General features: G+C 42.2%; 1 protein-coding gene across 1 annotated transcript in view; it reads right to left on the bottom strand.

The window, feature by feature from the left end:
- LOC120043945 (transient receptor potential cation channel subfamily M member 4-like) overlaps window positions 1-20,794 on the bottom strand; it is a 70,798-nt gene extending 50,004 nt beyond the window's left edge. Inside the window, exons 1-4 of the mRNA XM_038988543.1 lie at window positions 20,723-20,794; window positions 11,545-11,606; window positions 11,145-11,322; window positions 226-409 (exon numbers count right to left, since the gene is read on the bottom strand). Coding sequence (XP_038844471.1) covers window positions 226-409; window positions 11,145-11,322; window positions 11,545-11,606; window positions 20,723-20,794 — 496 coding nt within the window. The remainder of the gene's footprint in view (window positions 1-225; window positions 410-11,144; window positions 11,323-11,544; window positions 11,607-20,722) is intronic.
- Window positions 20,795-22,071: the final 1,277 nt, after the last annotated feature.

The raw sequence follows: 22,071 nt of genomic DNA on the forward strand, positions 1-22,071 counted from the left end.
CCTGTATGTTAAAGAGACTGGACCCATTCATCTCAATATGAATTATTGATATTTCAAACAAATAGGTTAAACAGTGGGCGTTGTCCTCACCTGTGCTCTGTGCCGTCCTGACCAGCCTCTGACCCAGGACACCAGTGTGTGTGTGTGTGTGTGTGTGTGTGTGTGTGTGTGTGTGTGTGTGTGTGTGTGTGTGTGTGTGTGTGTGTGTGTGTGTGTGTGTCTCACCTGTGCTCTGTGCTGCCCTGACCAGCCCCTGTCTCAGCACCTCCCTGACCCAGGGCTTGACCTTCTCGCGACCACCCCCCCCCCCCACCACAGAAACCACCAGGTTGGGGGAGGGCACCCCCCAATGGGCCGTCATCAGGCCGTACATGATATGAGGTGGGGTGTCGCATGACAAACGCAGGAACTGACCAATAGGAAGAGAAGAGGGGAAGAAATTGACAATTAGTATCGCCACACAATAAAGTTATGATGATCAAGCGGCTGTGGTGGTTTGTGAATGCCTATGCTACATAAAGTGCTCCTAGCTAGTTGCTTGTTTTGCCTATGGTGTAGCTATTCAGAGGCGAAGAGATATCGGTCCAGGTGAGAACATTCCGTCTGACTGAGCCAATGTTGTGAGGCCTGGCAGCACTGCTAGAACACGGACTTCTCTGCTATGGTTCCATAAAATAACAGACAGACGTTCTGCTGTGACAGCCTCATACAGTATCTCACCACTGTTAAATCATGTGACACATGGGAAAAAAAGTGTTTTCTTAACGTTTAAACAACTTTTTTTTCTTGTTAAAGCGGTAAGAAAGATTAATAAAATTCCACGTGAATTCACAATGCAGAATATCAATTCCGAGCCTAACCCGGTATCTGACATCAGGGCTGATTTTTCTCCACAACCTGATCCACCCACATTTTTCGGAGAGCTGATTCGTGACAATTTATTTAATTTCATGTGAAGCTGTCTTATGTCCATTGTTGGGGGCCTGCACTGCTGCCAGCAACGGTTTGGGTCTCATGGAGCGTCTCTTTCAGATGGTTAAGAATTGCACCTTTACTACCGTTACTGTATCTCAATTCCACCTCGCAAAGTTTGCATTTCACCACCTTCTGAAATAACTTCTCAAAGTATTGCCATACAGGACTTTGTGCTGTCGCTTGCAGTTTCCTTGCCATTTTCCAATTGTTAACAACAATGACGTGTGGAGTGCTTTATATCCATGGCAAATCATTTGAAAGATGCATATCGCTTTGTTACTGTTCAAAATATGAATACATGTCAACCTATTTTGTGGTTCTAGTCCTAACATGTAATTGATGGTTATATTAGAGCAATGTATATTATGTAATTGTGCACTTGATTAAAAACCCAAGACTTCTCAAAGACCAGGCAAGAAAGCTAGATCTAAATGTTTTGTAATGCCAGTACTAAATTGCTCCCTCCGCTCGTCCTAAATCGCTCCCTCCCCCTTGGCCCCAATCCTTCGATGTTTGCAGATCTGTAGGGTCTGGGCAGGTAGGTTATAAGCAGTGCAATGATGGATCTCACACCTTACAGATGGTTAGGGCAAAGGGAAGAGGTAGGGAGCGGTTTAAGACCGGACGTAAATGTTGAGGAGACTTTCCCAATCACACCGAGTTTCCCTAACGCCTCGATCTGCACTCAAACCTGTTTCATTATGTAATCCAACATGTTTATGGGATACGTGTGCAAAAAAACATTCACCATTTTCCTACTATTTATGTTAAGTCTACACATACAATTTGATGCATACGTTGGATTTTATCACGGAATCTTCCGGAACTGTCATTACGCACACCTGGTCCCTATTCCCAGTGATTAGTAATTGTATAAGTGTGCCCTTTGTTCACCATTGTCCTGTCGATAATTGTTCCAATGTCCGTTGGTTGTGTGAGTACCGTTGTGCTGTGTGTTTTGGCTTTCATGCCATTGTGGATTGCGCAGATGATTACGGATCTCGTCCCGTGTGATAATCATTGTGCCATTGCGAATTTATTCGAGGTACTCCTGGCTCTTTTGTTTGGGTCTCAACCTTGTGTTTTGTATACGTGTTTGTTTGGTCTCCGTCCCCATGCCTTTACATGGCACGCTGTAATTTGGGTAAATAGAAAACGCTATTACGCATTCCTGCGCCTGTCTCCCGATCATTATACCAACGTGACAGATGTATACAATGTATGCACCATGCAGAACGCAATGCAACTGCAACGCAATGCTGCAAGGCAAACGCAGCGTTCCGTTCTAAATGAATGTTCTGGTGTACCAAAACGCAATGACGCAATGACGCTGTCGGTCTGATCGAGGCGTAATGGTTATCTCTCTGTACTCTCCCTCTAGATGAAAAGACACTTAACTCTGCATGTCTAGCAGATTGGATGTTAGCCTAACACCTCAAGCAAGATAATCTGCTCTTCCTCCCTGGAAAGGCTTGCCTGCTCCAAGACCTCGGCCATGGTTAACAACTCCATTGTGTCCCCCTACCAGACTGTGTAAAACTCCTTCCCACTCTCCACTAGCTCCCATCAGCAGTATGCATCAAATTCAAGTCCCTGTTGCTTGCCGATAGGGTAGCAATGGGAATCGACCCTCTCCAATCTTTATCAGCACTGCCACACTTATATTCCTTCAAATTGCCATAAAACACTGTGCGAAAAAAACATTAACAACACCCCCCACCCTTTTCCTAGCCTGATGGGTAGGAGCGTTGGGCCAGTAACCGAATCCCCGAGCTGACAAGGTAAAAAACATGTCGTTCTGCCCCTGAGCAAGGCAGTTAACCCAATGTTCCCCGGGTGCCGATGACGTGGATTTCGATTAAGGCAGCCCCCCGCACCTCTCCGTTTCTCCAGGGCCCCTAGCTGTTGCATATCTTTGTCCTATCACACCTGATTCAACTAATCAATTGCTTGAAGAAGGATGTCCAGGGGGATATACATGTTTTGTCTAGAACAAATATAATTATCTGCCAAGTAGAATAAGGAAATTGTAATAACTCTATTCATTACATTTGCACTTGCAATGTTCTGTACATTTCACCTGAGATGTCACTGACTATACCTCAGTCGTACTTCTGTTGGAATTGAACAGAAATGACTGGGGGGTCCCAAGGAACGTATTAAATTAAATACTGTTTCACTGTTCACTCCTAGTAAACAGTCAATCAGCTTGGTCCATAATGTGACTCATTACAATGGGTTTTTATCACTGGTTATTCATGCATCCTTTTCCATAACTATTTCTAGCTTCATCTACCTGGATCTGCCTAAGGCCTATGTGGATCCCCATGACCTCAAGGAGGAAGTCAAGGTAAGCCACACATAGGGTGTCGCAGCCAGCCGCGACCGGGAGACCCATGAACGAGCGATACATCCTGGAAGTGTAGTTTCAGCATGACTCTCAATGTGAGAGGTGAGATAGTCTGAGTGGCCCCTCGAAGTGTAGTGTCGCATCGTTCCACTTTTAACCAACGTTTAGTTGGCTTCAAAGCCCTTTTGAGATCATAGCGCATGACAAGTTAAGCAATCCTCCAGGACTGTTTCCAGGTATGGGCGTTTAGATTCGTGTTTAGTGGACATATTCCCCACAAAGTGGAGTGGTCGTTCGCAATGATGTGATGTGCCATTTCTGTTCAAGGTGGAAGCAGATTTTGATTGGGCTTGGCTTTAATGAAGCGTTTGACCTTTTTCTTCGCAACCTTTGTATCAGAGTCTATAGACAAAGCCCGTGGGCTTGTTTCTTGATCAAGTGGGCCCTGGATAGGGTCTCGAGTGAGAGCGGGAGAAATTTGAATTTTAACGTCCTTGCTATGGGTGTTAATTCCTGCGGACCTGATGTCCGGTAATTACCTGTCTAGTCCTTGTGACTTATCTTTTATCTTTTTCTCAAAATGTTCACGCTTTAGTTCTTCACGTAGTGGAACTTGTGGAGAACATTGGTCTACATTTTTTTTTTTTTTTTTTTTTTTTTTTTAATTTTATCCCCTTTTCTCCCCAATTTTCGTGGTATCCAATCGCTAGTAATTACTATCTTGTCTCATCGCTACAACTCCCGTACGGGCTCGGGAGAGACGAAGGTCGAAAGCCATGCGTCCTCCGAAGCACAACCCAACCAAGCCGCACTGCTTCTTTTAACACAGCGCGCCTCCAACCCGGAAGCCAGCCGCACCAATGTGTCGGAGGAAACACCGTGCACCTGGCCCCCTTGGTTAGCACGCACTGCGCCCGGCCCGCCACAGGATTCGCTGGAGCGCGATGAGACAAGGATATCCCTACCGGCCAAACCCACCCTAACCCGGACGACGCTAGCCCAATTGTGCGTCGCCCCACGGACCTCCCGGTCGCGGCCGGCTGCGACAGAGCCTGGGCGCGAACCCAGAGACTCTGGTGGCGCAGTTAGCACTGCGATGCAGTGCCCTAGACCACTGCGCCACCCGGGAGGCCCTCATTGGTCTACATTTTGATCGTCCTTCAACCCTTTGTTACCCTTGTGCTCTGACACTTTGTGTAGGTTGGGTGCAGGAACGTAGCGAACAGGTCGATTGTAGCGGTAGTCATTTTGATGGCGACATACTTTACAGTTATTTCGACCGCGGAGGTCATTGGAATCGTGGTTTTGTGGTAGAAACCGTTGTTGTGCGTCATCTCTCAATGCTCCAATACCTGATAATGCACCCTCTAACTGGAGTGAGTGCTCCTGGTCAAATTTCAAAACCGAGTGGTCAGGGCTCTTAGCGTTGTGAACTTTGAATGCCTCAAAAGCTGTGCTTGCAAGCTCTATGAGCTGTAAGATACGCAAGCCAACGTGGGCTGCAGGGCTCAAGTAGGTAATGAAGGTGGGACACATGTTCGACAGAAACATTTGTTTGAATGGTAACAGCTCTTCCATTCCTGTTTCAGTGAGTAGGCCAAAGTAAGCTGAACGAAGCCTATGATAGTAAGCTTGTGGGTGTTCGTTCCAAGCTTGTTTGACGGTGTTAGCCAGTGAGCTATCATGTTTGCGAGTCGCAGAACCACTGAATTCTAATTTCAAAGCTGTGGCAAGTTTAGCATAGTCATTTAGCACATGTTGATGTTGTAGACAAATGAACCTCTTCACGTGTCTATTCGACGTTCGCTTCAACAGGTAAACCCTGTCAGAACCCGTAGCGTTCGGGTAGCCATCCAATGCGTCCTCTATGTCAGCTAGGAACGTCTCAGTATCGTTTGGCTCACCAGGAACGGGGTCAAAGGTGGGGAAATTCTTGACGAGTTTGTCAAGGTATTCCGTGCCAAGCGGGCTTAGAGGGTTGGTTTCATCCTTTGGGGAAATTGGGGCCAAAAGGCAAAGAGGAGAAGCCAAGCTTTGGCTTTGTAGTCCAAGAGGCACCATATTACTAAGTGCTGAATGGCCAAGAGGAGAAGACTGAGGGACACGAGAGAGGCAAAGTCTGAAACCTATCGTCTTTACTCCTTTGAGTACAGGGCTCTGGTTGCTTGGATGGGTATTCACGGTGTAGCGCGTGATCGTTCTGGAATTCCACCAGATTGTACCTTAGGGTGCTATTCTGCTGCATTGCAGAGTCCACTTGAGCACTTAGAGTACTGATTTTGGACACGTGAGTGTCGCATCTGCTCCTTTTGGTCTCAAACTTATCTGTCATGGTTTGCAGATAGAGGTCTTGAGTACGGAGCGAGAGATTCAGTGATGAGATTTCCTCAGCTTGCTAAGAAATCAATATTTCTATCTTCATCACCTGAGTTCTCTCATCATTCATTTGGTCGGCAACTTAAATGAGTTCTGCTGATTTGTCATCCAACTTAGTTATTGTGTTCATTAACTGATCGACTTTGGTCTGCAGCATTTGGCGTAGAACCGTGTTACTTTGAGTAACGTTCAACAAAACTACATGCATGTTATCAAGTTGAGCGCGCCTGTTTGAAGATAACTCGTCAGACTTATCTAGTTTGCCTTGGACATCATGGTATTTAGTTTGGGCTAAATCGAGTTGTTCCTATAGCATATGATTTTGAATCCTGAGGAAGACAATTTTGTTAAAGAGTTTATGCTTGTTCATCGTCATAGGTTTTTGCAATTGCATTTAATTGTTCAGTTTTCAAACGCAGTTCCATTGCTAGCAGAATTTTTCCCTTTTCTGCATTTGTCATTGGTTTCCCAGTTCTCTCCGCCTGCACCTTTATGTCTACCGTTACCTGCTCGTGCTTCAGCTGTGCAATGCGGTATTGGACCGATGCCAATCTAGACTGGAGAGAACCTTTACGAGGCTTGCACCCGATGTTTGATTTTGGAGAGCTTGTTCGTAATTTCTGCTGTTTTTCCATTAGGGTTGGTATCGCTGCTGAGGTCAGAGTTCAATCCATTTATGGGTTGAGGTTCACTAAGCCGGAGGCGGGACTTCCGTCAGTACTGGGGTTTACTAAATGTGCTTTGCAAAAGCAGATTTTACTGATTGATCTATTTTAATGATAAATCAAACCTGTATAGGCTATTTGGGAATTCAACTTTAAATTAACCTGAACCTTGTTGATCTAGGTTAACCTGTTGAGGACAGAGGGCGCTGTTTTCACTTTGGGGGAAAATCGTGCCTAATTTAAATGGCCTCGTACTCAATTCTTGCTCGTACAATATGCATATTATTATTACTATTGGATAGAAAACACTCTCTAGTTTCTAAAACCGTTTGAATTATATCTGTGAGTAAAACAGAACTCATTTTGCAGCAAACTTCCTGACAGGAAGTGGAAAATCTGAAATCGATGCTCTGTTCTAGGGCCTGCCTATAAATGTCCTTGATATTTATTAGTATACATGCACTTCATACGTCTTCCACTAGATGTCGACAGGCAGTGAGAGAAGAAATGGAGTGTATAACTTGATCTGGGGTCGAATAAAAGCTCTTTGTATGACGTGTCACCAGTTTCCTGTTTTCTGGAGCGTGCGAGAAGGGACCTGGTATTGCCTTCTGAAAAGCTGTCGTTATAGACGACTAATATCTCCGGCTTTGATTTTATTTGATAAATGTGACAATATCATCGTAAAGTATGTTTTTTCAATATAGTTTTATTAGATTATTGAAATTAATTCGGGACGTTAGGCGTGTTGCGTTGTGTGCCTTTGTTCAGGAAGGAGAGCTTCGCGCTACTTTGCTAGCTTTCCGTGCTAATTGACTGGAGAAGAGGACATTCTAAAACCAAACAACGATTGTTCTGGACAAAGGACCCCTTGTACAACATTCTGATGGAAGATCATCAAAAGTAGGACCCATTTTATGATGCTATTTCATATATCTGTCGAACATGTGAAATAGTAGTTTGCGCCCAGATTTTGGGCACGCTCTCGCTATAACTAAGCTGGATGTCGTAATGAAGTTATTTTTAGAATTCTAACACGGCGATTGCATTAAGAACTAGTGTATCTATAATTTCCTATACAACATGTATTTTCTAGTAACATTTATGAATAGTTATTTGGTCAGAATAGTTGAGTGTCATAAAAATATCCGCACATTCTGGGAAAAAGATGCTCCATTAGCACAATGTATAACCACTGATTTCAGCTCTAAATATGCACATTTTCGAACAAAACATAAGTGTATGTATAACCTGATGTTATAGGACTGTCATCTGATGAAGGTTTATGAAGGTTAGTGAAAATTAATATCTTTTGTTGGTTTATTCGCTATCGCTAACGTGCCTATTGCTATCGCTAACGTGCCTTGATGAATGAATGCGGTAGTGTGGTAGGCTATTGTAGTAAGCTAATATAATGCTATATTGTGTTTTCGCTGTAAAACACTTAAAAAATCGGAAATATTGGCTGGATTCACAAGATGTTTGTCTTTAATTTGCTGTACACCATCGATTTTTCAGAAATGTTTTATGATGAGTATTTAGGTATTTGACGTTGGTGTCTGTAATTACTCTGGCTGCTTCGGTGCTATTTCTGACGGTAGCTGTGATGGTAGCTGCAATGTAAAACTGATTTATACCTCAAATATGCACATTTTTCGAACAAAACATAGATTTATTGTATAACATGTTATAAGACTGTCATGTGATGAAGTTGTTTCTTGGTTAGTTTGGTTGGTTCTTGGTTAGTTAGGTTGGCTTTGTGCATGCTACCTGTGCTGTGAAAAATGTCTGTCCTTTTTTGTATTTGGTGGTGAGCTAACATAAATATATGTGGTGTTTTCGCTGTAAAATATTTTAAAAATCGGACATGTTGACTGGATTCACAAGATGTGTATCTTTCATTTGCTGTATTGGAGTTGTTAATGTGTGAAAGTTAAATATTTCTCAAAAATATTTTTTGAATTTCGCGCTCTGCCTTTTCAGTGGAATGTGGGAGGAGTTCCGCTAGCGGAACCCCGGTGCCAGACAGGTTAATGTGAAACGTTTAAATTGTCACATTGTGGAAAACCAATAAATGTGGATATTATTTAAAAGATCCACTTGAAAGGTAAATCTGGCAATATCACTTGTTAGTTAAATTGAATGAGACATCGATATCCAGTTATTTGCGATTGGCTGGATATCCTAATGGGTGTCACCTAATTCTTTTTCAAGAGATGTACTGGCGATTCTTCACCACCAGTGATCGCAGAAAGCTGAAATCAAACGGAAGTACAAAGGGCGGGACTTCCGTCGCGCAAGGCAGAGGTATTTCAATGGGACACAGGAAAAAGAAAATACTGTTTCCCTTTGTTAGCTTAGCATCTCGGGCAAGCTAATACTACTTTGTAAAATAAATCTCACTTCCAAGCACAAAATAGGGTCCCCTTCACCATGGAAAGGGAGGTTAACAAATGACGTCTCACATTAACCCATTCGGCATACTATGCTAGCATTATGTTGACCGGAGCGACACGGTACATAAATACAGATACGCCTGTGGCCTAACCACACTGGCTTAGCGCGGTAGGCGGACGGCTCAGTCACCGAAGATATCTATCTTATTTATAACCTTACTGGCTCTATGCCCTTGCTCTAGAAATTAGACAGAAATCGTACCGTTTGGCCTAACGGACTAAATCTGGAATTTACAACTCATTACCCTAACTATCGACACACGACCGGAGCCACTCTCCTTAGCTTGTTCAAATGGAAACACACACAACCAATATCTTTCTCTATTTGCATGCAACAGTCTGTTTGCACAATTGATATATATAATTCAACAGCAAAATCCAATTCTATCTTAGATTCCTCGCACGGGGCGTCGTAATATGTCGTGTCTTTGGCATCATTAAAGTGAAGACTGCTATTTTATCAAATCAATTCTCTGTAATTATTATTACGTGATTAAACTAATCATGTAAATGTAATTAACTAGGAAGTCGGGGCACAAAGGAAAATCTTCAGAATACAAAGTTATAATTTTCCTAATATAACTCTTCAGATATTTTAATCAGTCTTCTAATTAATGAATTATTCTTTACCTCACGATAGTCTCATTCCAAACGTCGCAAATTGTTGGTTATCTGCACGAACCCAGCCTTTACTATGAATCATCCATACATCAATTGTCTTAATCATTTATTTACTAACTAACTAAATAATCACAAAAATGCATAAACAAACAACACAGTAGATATGGTTACAAGAAAATGATAGGGGAGGTTCCCTAGTGGGCTAAGTCGATATGACGGCTTGGTGGATAAAGGGAAGTGGGTGTGGACTGAGAAGGGCGGGAAAGACAAAAAGAGACACTACACAGTTGATAATTATATTAATTGAAATGCTAATCCTTTGCACATGAACGCTCACTCATTCGGGAATAATTTCAGTCAATATATATTTACGCCCAGTGTGTCGTCGTGATCTCTGTTGGAATCGTCAGTCCTTCTGTTGGAAAGTTCATCCGAACGTCTCTCTCTGCTTCACTGAGGTCTTTCGTGGTTAGGATGGATACTTCAGAGTACCATTCAGAAATGTTCTCATAGAATAGAACGGCGGTTGTCGGTCTTCGCATCCCAGGTTGACATAATTTCTAGCTGCAAACTAGTAATTAGTATCTAAGATTTGCTCTTATTCTGTCGGGATCGATAGTCTCAGAGTTTAACCATTTCCATCCGTGTAGCCAATGCTACACGTGGTATGGTTAGGAATTCAACAACCATTACAACCTTAGCTTATACTGAGGTTTTGTGGTCTAAACTCAACCTGTGCCCACTCGCTGTCCATCAAGGTACATGTGGTCTGAAGAGGATTTCTTCATGAGGGGATTTTATTCGTAACAGTAGAAAAGGACTGTTCCATGACGCCAGATCATGTCTGTGCTCACGGGGCGGGCCAATGACTTAGTTAAACTCTACAATTCTTTCACATTAAAGGTTTAACATCATATTACATCATTTCATAAATAGTAACATTTTTACTCATTCATTTTATACAAGAATTAGATGCAAACCCCATAATTGAGAAATGTACATATTCAGAGATATAGTCATGTGTGTTTCCTGTCCTCTATGAGGTCACCAAATGAAACACACTCGTCATACCCGTCCCTTAAGTGTCCACGGACCATTCCTAGCTCCTCACAAGTGGACATTTTGTATCAAATCCCTATTTTGGGGATTTAGGAGTTTGCCATGTGAAATCCTTTGTTCTCTCTATGTGTCTCTTTCTGCATGGCCAGGGCGAGAGAGTCTCCTCCAGGAATTTACGACCTGAGATAACAGAACCTGGGTGTAGGAGAGAGAGAGAGGGGGAAGCCACTAGCTATACCCAAAAAGGGCCACGTCATGACAATAATATATTTTTTAAGTGATCATTGCTTATTTATTCGCGTTTACAGTGTCAACTTCAATCAGGCACTGACGTTATCCACCTGAGAAACACTGATAACCCGGAAACAGAAATGAAGCAGTAACACAAGCAATTAACCACTGAGAATTCTCAAGCTGTGAGCTTTTCAAACTTTGATGTCACAATCACAACCAATCATAAGCGTAAAAATGCTCACAATAATAATCGATTGTGAGTTATTTTACAAGACACCGGGCACTAAGCCAGCTACCTAATTAATGAATCACTCAGCCAAAATACTGACAGAGATGTGTGTGCGTGTGTGTATGCACATGTGTTGATATGTGCATGCGCATACATGGGTGTGAGTGTGTGTTACCCACATGGCTGTGTCTCCTGCCGGCCCCTGCGAACTCCAACTCTCCGAAGGCGTCGGTGGGGTACTCTGAGGAGTGCTGAGAGCTGTCCCATTGGCTGACGATGGCCGCCCCGAAAAAGTCTCCTGTAGCGATGGAGCCGTGTGTCTCCCGCACACCACCACACTGACACAATACCCCATTGCTGACAGGGAGAAAGACATACACATGAATACACACAGACACACACACACACAACCAGCCATAACAGTCAACAGATAACACATAGACACACACACACTGACATCATTTGTTTTGCATGGACTAGATACATTTTGCATCGGGTAACTGTGTTGTAACTACAGTATATTGTAACTGTATTGTGTCAGACAGATGGACCACTCAGTGACCCAGAGAGAGGCTGTACCTTGATAAGTCCTCTACGAACGTGGTGCAAACTCTCATTTTGATGATCTTGGGGATCCAGCTCTGTAAGGGAAAGAGATTGTCACTATTAGATACTCTTACTGAACTCTCTAACGTTATTTAACAGGCTACAGCCTACAGATGTTGAATTGTAAGTGAAACAGGGTGATTGGTAGCAATTAGTAAATAGCCAAGTCAACATACACGTTGTGACTCTCAGAAAAAAAGGGTATTCTTGTTTTTCAATGATCTCTAACAAAATACTCTGTAATGTTAAAGTGTAAGAAAAATTCTAACATTTGTAAAAACAAATAGGAAAAATAAAACAAATATATCTTAGATAAGTATTCAACCCCCTGAGCGTTCCACACCTGGATTGTGCAACATTTGCCCATTCTTCTTTTCAAAATTCTTCAAGCTCTGTGAAATTGGTTGTTGCCATAGATTTTCAAGCAGATTTAAGTCAAAACTGTAACTCGGCCACTCAGGAACATTCACCATCTTCTTGGTAAGCAGCTCCAGTGTAGATTTGGCCTTGTATTTTAGGTTATTGTCCTGCTAAATTCAAAAGGAACTCGCACATCTGAGCTATCTTTTTTGCAGGTGCATGGTAACAGTTGAATAAAATTTGAAAAAAGAAGGAACCCGCACACTGCTCTTGATAGTATCACTGCTCTTTAATAAGCTTTACGTATCGGCCTTCGTCAGAGCTCTGAGGCCGATACGTGAAGCTTATTAAAGAGCAGGGATACTATCAAGAGCAGTGTGCGGGTTCCTTCTTTTTTTCTCATTTCCCCTTTTTTTCTCAGGTTATTGTCCTGCTGCAAGGTGAATTCATCTCCCAGTGTCAGGTGGAAAGCAGACTGAACCAGGTCTTCCTCTAGGATTTTGCCTGTGCTTAGCTCCATTCCATTTATTTCTTATCCTGAAAAACTCCCCTGTCCTTAACGATTACAAGCATACCCATAAAACATGATGCAGCCACCACTATGCTCGAAAATATTGAGAGTGGTACTCAGTAATGCGTTGTATTGGATTTCCCCCAAACATAACACTTTGTATTGAGGACAAAAAGTTAATTACTTTGCCACATTTTTTGCTGTATTTCTTTAGTGCCTGGTTGCAAACAGGATGTTTTAGAATATTTGTATTATGTACAGGCTTCCTTATTTTCACTCTGTCAATTAGGTTAGTATGGTGGAGTAACTACAATATTGTTGATCCTTCCTCGGTTTTCTCCTATCACAGCTAGGGCTGTTACGGTGACCATATTACCACCACACCGGCGGTCACGAGTCATGAAGGCAGTCAAATTCCATGTGACCGTTTAGTCACCGTAATTAATTAGGCTTCTCCAAGCTCTGATTCTGCTGATGGTCATTAGTAGCCTACCAAACTTGAAAATCAAACACTTCATGAGAGCCCATGAGCTCATGTTGCACAACATTTCTATAGGCTATGCAACTGTGTGAGAAAGAAGTGTGATGGCCTCTTTTAAAAAGAGGAGAATCTCATCAGCTCTTTATACACTATACCTACATCATATATTACTCAACTTTCTTAATATTAAGCACATTGCTTCTCTTTACTATTAAGCACATTGCTTATCTTTACAACAGGAGTATAGCCTACCTGGCTGGCACGAAATTAACCACGGGAAAGCGTCCTCCATTCGCTATTTACAGTCCATTCGGAAAGTATTCAGACCCCTTGCCTTTTTCCACAATTGATTTTCCCCCCTCATCAATCTACACATAATACACCATTATGACAAAGCAACAAAAAAAATACATTTTCGCAAATGTATTAACAATAAAAAACTGATATCACATTTACATAAGTATTCAGACCATTTACTCAGTACCTTTGGCAGCAATTAAAGCCTTGAGTATTCTTGGGTATGACGCTACAAGCTTGGCACACCTGTATTTGGGGAGCTTCTCCCATTCTTCTCTGCAGATCCTCTCAAGCTCTGTCAGGTTGGATGGGGAGCGTTGCTGCAAAGGTATTTTCAGGTCTCTCCAGAGATGTTCGATCGGGTTCGAGTCCGGGATCTGGCTGGACCACGCAAGGACATTCAGAGACTTGTCCTGAAGCCACTCATGCGTTGCCTTGGCTGTGTGCTTAGGGGTCGTTGTCCTGTTGGAAGGTGAACCTTCACCCCAGTCTGAGGTCCTGAGTGCTCTGGAGCAGGGTTATATCAAGGATCTCTCTGTACTTAGCACCGTTCATCTTTACCTCGATCCTGACTAGTTTCCCAGTCCCTGCCGCTGAAAAACATCTCCACCGCATGATGCTGCAGGTTTCTTCCAGACGTGACGCTTGGCATTGTTGTGGAAAATTATATAATTAGTCATGCTATCCAGTGTTTAACTGCTTAAAGAATAGTCTCTTGTTATATGCTAGTGCTTTTTCTAATCTGATACAAACTTGTCTTTGTGTGACTTAGTCAGAAGACTGGGCGTATAGCTAAGATCCGTTTAGGTGCAACAGTAGCATGTAAGACATCCCATGAGTTTACTATCTGCAGGAAGTCAGCTGTAAAAAACCTTGCAGAAAGGAGCACATTATAGTGTGAACTGTGACAAAACGCAGTTATACGGTTGAGCCCTCGTGCTATCAACCTCAGCTATCTTAATCTGCACAGACAAACCAATTGCCTTTTACACTATGTTCCGTCCCTGTTTCCCCACATCTGCTAAACCGCCTTGTAGACAAGAGGTTGTACTTTTTCTATAAAAGCTAAGAGCCAACTATGTTCGTTGGGCCTTAACTATGCACTGTTGCAGTGCATGGTTAACTGCTCCATTTTTGCTAATCTACAGTCTCTCTCTTCTTTAGAATTTCCCCCAAAATTTCAGGCCAAAGAGTTCAATCTTGGCTTCATCAGACCAGAGAATCTTGTTTCTCATGGTCTGAGAGTCCTTTTGGCAAACTCCAAACGGGCCTTTTACTGAGGAATGTCTTCCGTCTGGCCATTCTACCATAAAGGCTTGATTGGTGGAGTGCTGCAGAGATGGTTGTCCTTCTGGAAGGTTCTCCCATCTCAACAGAGGAACTCTGGAGCTCTGTTAGAGTGACCATCGGGTTCTTGGTCACCACCCTGACCAAGGCCCTTCTCCTTTGATTGCTCAGTTTGGCCGGGCGGCCAGCTCTAGGAAGAGTCTTGGTGGTTACAAACTTCTTCCATTTAAGAATCAATGGGGCCCCCAGATAGCATATGATAGAAAAATTGCAGGAAATTAGCTGTAAAACGGCACCATTTTTTCTCAGCCTCATGACAAAATGTGAACAAAAGCATGAGATGGCCCACTGGACACACACTGGTTGAATCACCATTGTTTCAACATTGAACCAACTTGGAATAGACGTTGAATTGAAGTCTGTGCCCAATGGAGTCCTATAAAACAGCAAAAGCGTAGAATTGCAGGAAATTTGCATTTTCTCTTCCACAACAGATGTAGGATTTTTTTCAAATGTAATCCCCTTTTAGATGACATTTTAAGACAGCAAAATGTGTGAGGACCACCAAAATCAAAGTGAGAACTACCACAGTCAAGGACCTCCAATATGCAGACAACTGTGCAATTATCGCTCACTCCAAAGCAGACCCCCTAAACTGCCCTCAAAAGCATCTCCGAAGCATACAAGAGTCTGGGACTGAGCCGGAACTTACAGAAAACAAAAAGGTGCTCCACCAACCTGCCCAAGGACAACCACCAAATCTGATAGTAACTCACGTTGGAAGTGAACCACTTGACAACGTGGAACACTTTGCTTACCTTGGCAGTCACCTCTCACAACGAGTCACCATTGAGGAAGTAATACAGATCAGGAAATGCTGCGCCAGCACAGCCTTTGGAAAACGGACAAATCACGCATCCAAAAACCACAACCTCAGAACCAAAACGAAACGCATAGTGTACATGGCTGTCATAATCCCAACCCTCTCTATGGCTGTGAGACGTGGGTGACATACAAAAGGCACATTCAAAAACTGGAGCGTCGGCAGCAACTGTTCTTGAGGAAAATACTGAACATCAGGAGGGAGGATCGACGGACCTGCGTCCTGACCCAGGCCAACATCCCAAGCATAGAATCCCAAATCAACTCCGATAGACAGGACACTGCCCTAACAACTTCTGTACTGGCATCTGGCAGGGGTGAACGCAAGGGGGCAAAATAAAAAAGGTACAGACATCCTTAAAACCCACCTCAAAAAATAAACATAACAAACGGGGAACTCTACACTAAACAGAGCCACATGGCAACAATTTACACACCAAGCTACATTAGACTATGAGGACATTCGCACAACTCTGGCCAATGAAAAATGACACTTCCATCCCCTCCAACCTCACTTACAGCGCCTGTAGACGGGTCTGTGGCTCCAGGATTGGCCTGCTCAGCCACAGCAGGACCCACAACAAGCAAACCACCTAAAAAAGAACTGTGAAAAAAAATGATCCTCCACCTCGAGGGATTGCTGATGACTGAATAAAACACATTTGATAACAAACAACAGCCACACATTAATCATTATGTCACCAGAATAAGATCTCAATATTTGTTGGAATGGAGCATCAAACTCATCACCGTGTACTTTTGCCAAGTTCATAACTTATTTCGTCTGTAGCCTAATAAAATAAATAAAAAGTGCAACCTATAATTAAATTATAAAAATAATTAGCTCATATAAAGCAAATGGCAGGTATTTATATAGATTGTGGGCCTGTCTCACACTTAAATCTTCCCTTTGTGCTAGATTGGGTTTAAACGCCTTCCATTTCATTTTTTCTGTATTTATTTATCCGGATTTAATTGGATAATTTTTTACTGCCCTAGGGTTATAATTATTGCTCGGATAACCTTATTTACTATTATGTATTGATATCTTTTTCACTCTATGCGGTGCGCACTGCACATGCTTTCCCAAGTCATAGTGGGAGGACCACACAACATATCATCGCGTGACTCCAAGTTAACTTCAATATGATGGTTATTAAATCAATATTGGCGCATAAAAGGCGTTTTCTACCGCCATTTCGCACATAATACATTTTACCAATAGAAAAAGATCGCACCATGTCAAACAAACAAATTATCTGTTGACATTTACGAAATTGTCCCTACATTTCCTGTTTCCATCAACCCGGTCGTGACTTTTTTTAATTTGTCAGGTACAGCAATTCACCCGGATGAAATGGTTGAATGGAAACCTGGTTAGTGTCTCTTTATTTGCTCTCTTGAAGATGTCCAGCCTTCAATTGCTTGTCTCTCCTTTGTTTATTTTTTGGGGATCAATGACTTTCATGCATAGTACCATATATACCAGCATGTGGGCTATCATGTCTTATCTTCACAAGTTTAGTTTGTGAGAGGCTGCATACAGACAGAATGTATGGGTCAACTGTTACTCATAACCTACATTTATGGTCTGTAAGTGAATGAATGAATGGACATTTTATTTTGATTCACAGACATTTCAATGATTCACAGAGATAATTCTTCCGATTTTCTGTGCAGTGCGCACCGCATAAAGAGTGAAAAAGATATCAAAACATAATAGTAAATAAGGTTATCCGAGCAATAATTATAGGTTGCACTTTTTATTTATTTTATTACAGGCTTTATCAAAAAATTTCCGCAAATGGAAATAGACAGAAAAACTTTTCAGTTTCTACTCATCACTCACCACACAATGCCAGAGTATATCTGGTGGGCTTTCAGGAATAAGGACAAGGGTATATTGTGGTAGAAAGAGCAATAGATGATCAAATCGATTTCATTCTCTATTTCTTTGAGGTCACAAAAGTTACATAGTCTTTCCTCTTCCATTTCACAATTACACCGACCTGTTTCAATATGCAGGAGCAATATCCCTGATCTTACCTGTTTCAATACGCAGGAGCAATATCCCTGATCTTACCTGTTTCAATACGCAGGAGCAATATCCCTGATCTTACCTATGCACATAGCAATCTCTTGCTTTTAGGTGGATGTACATAATATCGCTCACACACAAATGCAACATTAATGAAACAAAAGGTTCTCAATTTGGGTTTATGATTAATCCACCCTTTTCTTTCCGTATTGCATCATTAGTTGTTTTTTTAAACAGCATCTGTGTCTCTCTTAATTTGGTTTTCATACAACTGTTCACAGTCCAACTGTTTGAAAAAGGTCAGACATTTCAGGTGCCCATGCTCCCCCTATGTAGATCCCAGCTGGCTATTCTGGCAATTGGCATATCCAACAGTCTATTCCAAAGTCTTACCATACACACCTTCCATCTCACCTCACAGGGTTCCCAGCCCATGTCCCCAGTTATTGCAAGTATAGGTGCAAACTTGTGTATACTTACACTGAACAAAAATGTGCAACGTGCAACAATTTCAAAGATTTGACCGAGATACAGTTCATATAAGGAAATCAGTCAATTGAAATGAATTCATTAGGCCCTAATCTATGGATTTCACATGACTTGGGAATGCAGATATGCATCTGTATTCCCAGTAGGGGCGTGGATCAGAAAACCAGTCAGTATCTGTTTTGATCACCATTTGCTTCATGCAACGCAACACTTCTCCTTCACGTCAGGCTGCTGATTGTGGCCTGTGGAATGTTGTCCCACTCCTCTTCAATGGCTGTGCGAAGTTGTTGGATATTGGTGGAAACTGGAACAGGCTGTTGTACACGTCGATCCAGAGCATCCCAAACATGTTCAATGGGTGACATGTCTGGTGAGTGTGCAAGCCACGGAAGAACTGGGACATTTTCAGCTTCCAGGAATTGTGTACAAATCCTTGTGACATGGGGCCTGCATTATCATACTGAAACATGAGGTGATGGCAGCGGATGAATGGCATGACAATGGGCCTCAGGATCTCAATGCATTCAAATTGCCATTGATAAAATACAATTGTGTTTGTTGTCCGTAGCTTATTCCTGCCCATACCATAACCCCACCATGGGGCACTTTGTTCACAATGTTGACATAAGCAAACCGCTCGCCTACACTGCCATCTGCCCAGTACAGTTGAAACCGGTATTCATCCGTGAAGAGCACACTTCTCCAGCATGCCAGTGGCCCTCGAAGGTGGGCATTTGCCTGTCAGTTACCACGCCAAACTGCAGTCAAGTCAAGACTCTGGTGAGGACAACGAGCAAGCAGATGAGCTTCCCTGAGTCCGTTTCTGAAATTCTTCAGTTTCATCAGCTGTCTGAGTGGCTGGTCTCAGATGATCCTGCAGGTGAAGAAGCCGGATGTGGAGGTTCTGGGCTCGTGTGGTTAGACATGGTCTGCGGTTGTGAGGCCGGTTGGACGTACTGCCAAATTGGCTTATGGTAGAGAAATTAACATTCAATTATCTGGCAACAGCTCTGCAGTCAGCATTCCAATTGCACGCTCAAAACTTGAGACATCGATGACATTGTGCTGTTTGACAAAACAGTGGCATTTTATTGTCCCCAAAGTGGCATTTTATTGTCCCCAACACAAGGTGCAAATGTGTAATGATCATGCTGTTTAATCAACTTCTTGATATGTCACACCTGTCAGGTGGATGGATTATCTTGGCAAAATAGAAATGCTCACTAACAGGGATGTAAACATTTGTGCACAACATGTGAGAGAAATAAGCTTTTTGTGCATATGGAAAATGACGGTGATCTTTTATTTAAGCTCATGAAACATGTGACCAACACTTTACATGTTGCATTTATATTTTTGTTCAGTGTAAAAGATAACATACGGCTCTGTTATTGACATGTTCATTTTGGGAGATACCTCTTAGCACCCCAAACTCCTGCTGAATAGTCATTGTCAATAAGTAATTGTCACAAGGATTGAAAATTAAGTTATTCTTGTATCCACGTCACCACAGGAATTCTGTGCCATTTATGATCAATTTACAGTTGTGCAGATTTTTTAAATTTATTTGCCAAACACAATGGCCTTACGCTATAGCCCTGAGTCGGTAGATTTTTGGCAATGAATGTAAAGCTACTGGCATAGACGAATGTAGGCTATATCAAGATGAGGTTACAACAGGTTTGGTGGAACTGTAAAATCAAGATTAAGTTACAAAAAGTTTAGTGGTGCTTGTAAGCACTTCTAGACTACTGAATTTCAGTCATTGGTTGAAGCGATTGATGGAATTATAATTAAATGACAACCACAAGTCTGAACTCCCATTGAGGTGACGTGGTCACAGACTATTTACTGCAATTTACCTATGGTTGGAGAGTTAAGGCACACTACCCTACCAAGCAAAAGAGCAGTAACTGCTCATAGAGTGAAACTGAGAAAAAGGACTTCAACGTTTTTTTATTGTAGGCATATCATTGGAGATGTGGTTATCTGTTGTCTTACTATGAGATTAGACATGACCTTTGACCCTAGACTGCAGTTACTGCCTTCTTGCTTGGTACACCCACTAGAATACGTTTCCATGACGATTTTATTTGTTTACACAAACTTGTTTTCATATATTTATTTGCATGTGGCTGTCAGTGTCATGTAGTTCGATACTTGTATCAGCAAAGAACAATAAATAATACCAAGGTAAATAGTACACACTGCAGCCCAACGCTCAGTGAAACCAAGGTAAAAGGCAGTTACTGGCATTTTTTGGGGGGTTCACTGTAACTTTTTGCAGTTACTGCAAACATGACTCCCATTTTCTCCATAACACAACACAATGGAGGCAGGTTATGTGTCCACATTATAAAGCATGTATTTGATGTATAAAAATTTAAATAACTAACGTTTGACTAAATGTGCATCTACTGCTGTTTTGCTTGCTAGGGCAGTATAGGATAGGCTATCACTCTCCCAGCTAGTCTATGATGTTTTGCGTGTCTGTTTTGACAATTGACGGGCGTCAATTTTTTTACATATATCTGCGTAATCCCACTTGGGTCAAACTCCCGGAGTACTGCAATTTGACCACTAAATTACATCCGAGTAAAATGTATATTTTGGAATAAACGTTTTATTTATTATATGATAAATCTGTTAACGCTATATTTGTTGCATTCAGCGAAACATTTAACAAATAAACAGAATCACATGGTGCATAACATATTGTAGCGTAATTTACGCACGATTTTGCCATGCGTATACCCAAAGGTTATTTAATGTTCGAAATTGCTTAGTTTATAATAGTAAACCAAACCTGATCTTTCTCAGATTTTTCTGTTCCCGTTCTCCTTCCGCCTCCTTCATGCCGTTTATCCGTATCCTTCATTGTGCACTCTATACCCCTCCCTCTCGCCTCTTCTCTGGCAAGGGAATAAAACAAATGTTCGAATAGGTCCGAAACCCAAAAACAAATAGTTTGAAGTTGACCGCTGGAAGTGGACTGGTTCTGTATGGGGTGGACACAGCGATGTAAAACTATTCGGAATGGTCAACTCGAGCTGCGCTCCGCCCACAACCAGTATCACCGAGCAACCTCAAGATGTTTACAGAGCTCGATGTACAGTAGCTCTGTGTAGTATAGTATAGCCGAGCCCACGACAGGTATGTTGCAGGCACGGTGTAGAAATGGGAGGATTCCAACGGGATGTTTGGGAAGGGAGGGCAGGAAAGAATGTCCGGTGCATCTCGAGTGCATTCAATTACATCGCAGTATCAGTGTTTCCCCATCTTTGGACCAACAATCGTGAACGAATGAAACCTTTGCACTAGCATGTTTAACATTGTTTGTGGTGTTACTGTTCAATCAGGGCGCAAATTCTCATTCAAACGCAAACGCGCATCATCAAAGAGAGTGGGACCCGCTCTGACTCTGATAGTCAAAACAGAAAAACGGAAGGGTGGTGGCGAAAAAGTTAGAGAAACCAAAAAAGAGCTCTTGAGGCCGTCAATGCTAAATGTGGGAAATTAATACTTTTTTGCTAAAGGTTCTGGTTCTGCTGGTCCGAGTGTGTCTGTGAGAAATTACAGATAATTTGCTCTGGAAAAAAACAGAAAAACACAGTCACGCACACAAACACATCATGTACTGCCAGTTAGGCCTAATATTTTTGCTGTATATTGTATGACATATATTTCATACCTACTATAGTAGGCTAATTATGGAAGGTGCATTCGGAGGAACATTTGGATACTAGGCTACTTGCAATATAGCCTAACGACTCGTTCGATTGGCTTTTATAACACATAGGTAAGGCAATGGCCATCTTCTACACATTTATACTGTGCTTTTAACAAAAAAACGTGATGTATTACAATAAAGATCAATTCGTGGACTGTCGGTGTGTTTTAATTGTTTGATCAGTTTATTCGCTTCTGAATCTGTCTCTTGAGCCCAGCGAGTGAGTTTATGAGCTGGAGTAGCAAGTGACTCTGGTGTCGGATTACATTACATAGTCACAGCACTGAAGGCTGGAATGTCCCACCTATCTTCCGCTTATTTCATTTGTTGAAAGGCCTGTCACGACTTGGCAGAAATATACACATAAACGCAAGGCACTGTCAAATGAAGCACACAACGCTGGAAATCTATCCGCATCCACATGA

Source organism: Salvelinus namaycush, chromosome 3 (assembly GCF_016432855.1).
Source record: "Salvelinus namaycush isolate Seneca chromosome 3, SaNama_1.0, whole genome shotgun sequence".
Classification (NCBI taxonomy): Eukaryota; Metazoa; Chordata; class Actinopteri; order Salmoniformes; family Salmonidae; genus Salvelinus; species Salvelinus namaycush.